The sequence below is a fragment of the Pan troglodytes genome, chromosome 5, assembly GCF_028858775.2.
Source record: "Pan troglodytes isolate AG18354 chromosome 5, NHGRI_mPanTro3-v2.0_pri, whole genome shotgun sequence".
Taxonomy (NCBI): domain Eukaryota; kingdom Metazoa; phylum Chordata; class Mammalia; order Primates; family Hominidae; genus Pan; species Pan troglodytes.
The window spans coordinates 24,075,744-24,081,304 of record NC_072403.2 but is presented as its reverse complement, the minus strand read 5'-3'; the positions used below and the strand labels follow the sequence as shown (position 1 = coordinate 24,081,304).

The 5,561-nt window shown below is 47.3% G+C and overlaps 1 protein-coding gene across 1 annotated transcript; it reads left to right on the top strand.

Moving 5' to 3' along the window:
- Nucleotides 1-2,045: 2,045 nt before the first annotated feature.
- On the top strand, nt 2,046-4,261 carry NHLRC1 (NHL repeat containing E3 ubiquitin protein ligase 1). Its single transcript, XM_001170828.7, has one exon. The coding sequence runs from the start codon at nt 2,131-2,133 to the stop codon at nt 3,316-3,318; it is 1,188 nt and encodes a 395-aa protein (XP_001170828.1). The 5' UTR covers nt 2,046-2,130; the 3' UTR covers nt 3,319-4,261.
- Nucleotides 4,262-5,561: the final 1,300 nt, after the last annotated feature.

Here is a 5,561-nt window from a genome sequence, read left to right as displayed (position 1 = left end):
TTCTTTCTTGTCTTACATTAAAGCTCTTTCCAGGGGCCTCAACAGGGGATAAAATATTGTGTTTTCTCAGAAATCTAGCAAATCAGAAGGTGAATGTTCATGATTATTATCTCTAAAGGAAAAGAAATTCTCTAATAAAAGGTTTTGTTAAGCACAATGTTCACATAAGACATTTGAGGGAGAACCCCTTAAAAATAAGAGATTAGGGCCTGGCACGGTGGCTCATGCCTGTAATCCTAGCACTTTGGGAGGCTGACGCGAAAGGTCAGAAGTTTGAGACCAGCCTGGCCAACATGGTGAAACCTCATCTCTACTAAAAATACAAAACTTAGCCAGGCATGGTCACGGGTGCCTGTAATCCCAGCTACTCAGGAGGCTGAGGTGGGAGAACCGCCTGAACCCAGGAGGTGGAGGCTGCAGTGAGCCGAGATCGCGCCACTGCACTCCAGCCTGGTGACAGAGCAAGACTCTGTCTAAAAAAGAAAAAAAAAAAGAAAGAAAAAGAAAAATGAGAGATTATAATACCACAATGGATTCTTCACACAGATTATGCTATCCCTTGTTTGAAGATTTTCCAACATATGGCAAATTCTCTTTGTTTTTGGTCTTAACTGAGATTGCAAAAACTGAACTTAGTGTCATTTGAAGGAATTATTATAATGCAGTGTTTCTCAAACTTGGCTGTACCTTATAATCACCTGGGGAGCTTTTATAAATCCCAGCTGTCCAGACCACACCATGGGCCAATTAAACTTTTCGGGTGCGACCCAGGTGTTTACCATGTGCAAAGAAGTTTGAAAATGACTAAAATAGGTAACTCTGAAGTCAAACTGCCTGGCTTCAAATTCCAGGCCAGCCACTTCCTAGCCATGTGACCCTGGGCAAGATATTTGATTTCTATGAATTCTATCAGAAAAAAAGACAATAAAAATAACATATTTTTGTAGGATTGCTATGAGGTTTAAACAAGATAATCTATGTAGATTATTTATTAATTTGCTGCAAAAGCATCATGGTTTTGCCATTAAAAGTGATGGCAAACACTGCGAATCCTTTTCACCAACCTAACACAACGGGGCAGGCGTATGTGAATTCTATAGGCTGGGCACAGTGGCTCACACCACCAGCACTTTGGGAGGCCAAGGGGTGGGGAGGAATGTGAACAATTTTCACAAGTTCAAGACCAGCCGAGGCAACATAGTGAGACCTCCTCTCTACAAAAAAATTAAAAAATTAGCCTAGTGTGATGGTGCATGCCTGTAGTCCCAGCTACTGAAGTGGGAGGATTGCTTGAGCCTGGGAGATGGAGGCTGCAGTGAGCTGTGATCGTGCCCCTGCACTCCAGCCTGGGTGACAGAGTGAGACTTTGTCTTAGAAAACAAAAAAATGAAGTTCTATGGTAATTATTATTAACTAACAGCTTTCTTATTTCATATTAATTACTCTGCAAGACACTTCCAACATGGTTCCCCCATCTGACACTCATTCACCTCGTTGATTTTTTTGTTGTTGTTCTATAACATTCATTCATGCACAAATTCATTTTACAAGTATGTGTTCATCTAACATTGACTTAACTATGAGTATGATAGAAGACACAAAAGAAATACACACATCTGCCTCACCTCCCTTGGAGTTTATCTTCTCTCGTGTGTTCGTTCGTGTTTTCCGGTTCAGATCATAAGCATCATGAGCTAAGGGACCATGTTTTATGCCCGGACAGCCGTAGCACCCGGCGCTGCGGATTGGAGACAGTGCTAGGCACCCGGGCTGGAAGACTGGGTTCTAGTTCTTGTTTTGCCGCTTACAGGCTGGGTAACAGGGAGCAATCCTGTTGTCCTCAAATAGGTGTGTTTCCTCATCTGAAAGTGTACACAGTCCATCCATGACTGCTGTGACGATTACAGGTCTACACAACGCGCATGTGGATTTGTCTTGCAAACGTCCACGACCAGGCCCTCAGGAAACAGTGCCGCGTGTGCCCACCAAGGGGCAGCAGATCGCAGTGCAGAGGCCCGCGGCGCTCGACGTCAGGGCGCACGTCCCACCCCGTGACCATGACTGTGACCGTGACCGAGAGCGTCGCTGGGGCACGGCCAGGCGGCGCGGCGGGAGTGCACAGGACCCGCCATGGCGGCCGAAGCCTCGGAGAGCGGACCAGCGCTGCATGAGCTCATGCGCGAGGCGGAGATCAGCCTGCTCGAGTGCAAGGTGTGCTTTGAGAAGTTTGGCCACCGGCAGCAGCGGCGCCCGCGCAACCTGTCCTGTGGCCACGTGGTCTGCCTGGCCTGCGTGGCCGCCCTGGCGCACCCGCGCACTCTGGCCCTCGAGTGCCCATTCTGCAGGCGAGCTTGCCGGGGCTGCGACACCAGCGACTGCCTGCCGGTGCTGCACCTCATAGAGCTCCTGGGCTCGGCGCTTCGCCAGTCCCCGGCCGCCCACCGCGCCGCCCCCAGCGCCCCCGGAGCCCTCACCTGCCACCACACCTTCGGCGGCTGGGGGACCCTGGTCAACCCCACCGGACTGGCGCTTTGTCCCAAGACGGGGCGTGTCGTGGTGGTGCACGACGGCAGGAGGCGTGTGAAGATTTTTGACTCAGGGGGAGGATGCGCGCATCAGTTTGGAGAGAAGGGGGACGCTGCCCAAGACATTAGGTACCCTGTGGATGTCACCATCACCAACGACTGCCATGTGGTTGTCACTGACGCCGGCGATCGCTCCATCAAAGTGTTTGATTTTTTTGGCCAGATCAAGCTTGTCATTGGAGGCCAATTCTCCTTACCTTGGGGTGTGGAGACCACCCCTCAGAATGGGATTGTGGTAACTGATGCGGAGGCAGGGTCCCTGCACCTCCTGGACGTCGACTTCGCGGAAGGGGTCCTTCGGAGAACTGAAAGGTTGCAAGCTCATCTGTGCAATCCCCGAGGGGTGGCAGTGTCTTGGCTCACCGGGGCCATTGCGGTCCTGGAGCACCCCCTGGCCCTGGGGACTGGGGTTTGCAGCACCAGGGTGAAAGTGTTTAGCTCAAGTATGCAGCTTGTCGGCCAAGTGGATACCTTTGGGCTGAGCCTCTACTTTCCCTCCAAAATAACTGCCTCCGCTGTGACCTTTGATCACCAGGGAAATGTGATTGTTGCAGATACATCTGGTCCAGCTATCCTTTGCTTAGGAAAACCTGAGGAGTTTCCAGTACCGAAGCCCATGGTCACTCATGGTCTTTCGCATCCTGTGGCTCTTACCTTCACCAAGGAGAATTCTCTTCTTGTGCTGGACACAGCATCTCATTCTATAAAAGTCTATAAAGTTGACTGGGGGTGATGGGCTGGGGTGGGTCCCTGGAATCAGAAGCACTAGTGCTGCCATTAATGAATTGTTTAACCCTGGATAAGTCACTTAAACTCATCTATCCAGGCAGGGATAATTAAAGCCATCTGGCAGACTTACAAAGCTTGGGACAGTTATTGGAGATTAATCTACCATTTATTGAATGCATACTCTGTGCAAGGAAATTTGCAAATATTATCTTATTTAATCTGTACTATCCAGTGAGGTAATTTTTTCCCCCCCAAGATAGAGTCAAGCTCTGTCACCCAGGCCGGAGTGCAGAAGCATGATCACAGCTCACTACAGTTTCAACTTCCCCCGCTCAGGTGATCCTTCCACCTCAGCCTCCCAAGTAGCTGGGACCACAAGCGTGCATTACCACACTCAGCTAATTTTTGTATTTTGGCAGAGATGGGGTTTCACCATGTTGCCCAGGCTGGCCTCAAACTCCTGAGTTCAAGCAATCCACCTTCCTCGGCCTCCCAAAGTACTAGGATTACAGGCATAGCCACTTGCTCAGCCATAATTTTTATTATTAATCTCATTGTACAAGAGAGAAAACTGAGACCCAGAGAGCTTAAGTGACTTCCTCGAGGTCACAGTTACTTACTGCCATAGTCCAAATTTGAATTCAATTCTGATTCCAAATAAGTTGCGCTTAAATAAGACAACAGATGTGGGAAAAATATGTGAATGTGTAGTGTTGCTATGTGTACTGTCTTTACAAGTAGCTAATTATTTTAGCACAAAGATGTGCAAAGAAAGGAGACTTTATGGAGAGTTCAGGAGAAAAAGGATTTTGTGGTGGCCATCACTTTCATTCAATTTGCGACTGCTCTGATGGTACATTAGATGAAGTTACTGTTGATCCTGAGTTACGTGAATAAGAAAAACAATTGAACTGCTTATTAAAAAAGTAAACATGTCTTTTAATGCCTATATCTTCTCCACTATACAAACTCAGAAAATACCACTTGGTTGTTTGAGAAAGGCCTATATTTGTATAAGTTCTAAACTATTGCAGAACACACTACATACTAGTGTCAAAGGGCTGATGACGCTCCTGTTACATGTTTATGTTACATGTTTATGGGGGTTTTTTTCGTTTGTTTGTTTGTTTTTAGACATGGTCTTGCTCTGTTGCCCAGGCTGGAGTGCAGTGGAGTGATCACTGCTCACTGCAGCCTCAACTCCCTGGGCTCAAGCGATCCTCCTGCGTCAGCATCCTGAGTAGCTGGGACTACAGGTGTGTCACCATGCCCAGCTAATTTTTAAATTTTTCGTAGGGATGGGATCTTGTTTTTGTTGCCCAAACTGGTTTCAGGCTCCTGGGCTCAAGAGAGCCTCCTGCGCTCAAGAGAGCCTCCTGCCTTGGCCTCCCAAAGCATTGGGACTATAGGTATGAGCCACTGTGCCTCGCCCACGTAAAGTAAAAGCGAGAGCCTAACTCCCATGCCAGTCCACAAAAACCCATTTTCTTGTCAATGCTCTCATCATATAGCACTAATAGTAAGATTTGGGGCACCCTAGACCACGATTTATAAATGCATTTTAAAAAGAAGTTCTATGGACAAACCTCTTCTCCCCACATGCACACACTCCACCCTTAAAGTCACCCCTAGGCTGGTAACTTCACGGGTATTCTGAAAACATAACAAGAAACGTTGTTGCAGGTGGAGATACGAATTCAGACTTATTTGGTCATTTGTGAGTAGAGCAACTGAGGATAGATCTTAGACCATTTTCCTTAGGAACAATGACATTTTAATGATTTTAGAATTAGTAGAGCCAATTCAAAAGATTTTTCTCTTTGGAATTATTAATGGCATCATCTCTGACTATAAAGCTGGACATGTGTCCTTTACAGACAGCAGTCATGATAGAGGTGTGGAATATGCAACACAGGGAGGTATGTGAGCAAGGTAGTATTGCTGGTCATCGTGTGGATTACCCAACGTCAAGAATCAGGTGCGCATCTGTGAGATGATGTGGGAGTGTATCAGACGTGTGAAAACAAGCCACCTTAGTAACTGCTATCTTTCCGTGGTAGATTATCAGGCTTGGGACTGGGGTGGGGCTGGATACACAACATAAAAAGAACTGTATAAAGCAGCTCTTCCCAGGAATGTCATAAGACAGGAGCAGAGTTTCCTTGAGGAAGACATGAAGCTTGCTGTTCTTGATTCTCAAGCACACATGCGCTGAGGGAATAGTTTCAATGACCTGTAAGGCAGATG

What these genes read in the sequence shown, in the direction of transcription:
- NHLRC1 (XM_001170828.7), top strand. Translation starts at nt 2,131, where the DNA reads ATGGCGGCCGAAGCCTCGGAGAGCGGACCAGCGCTGCATGAGCTCATG.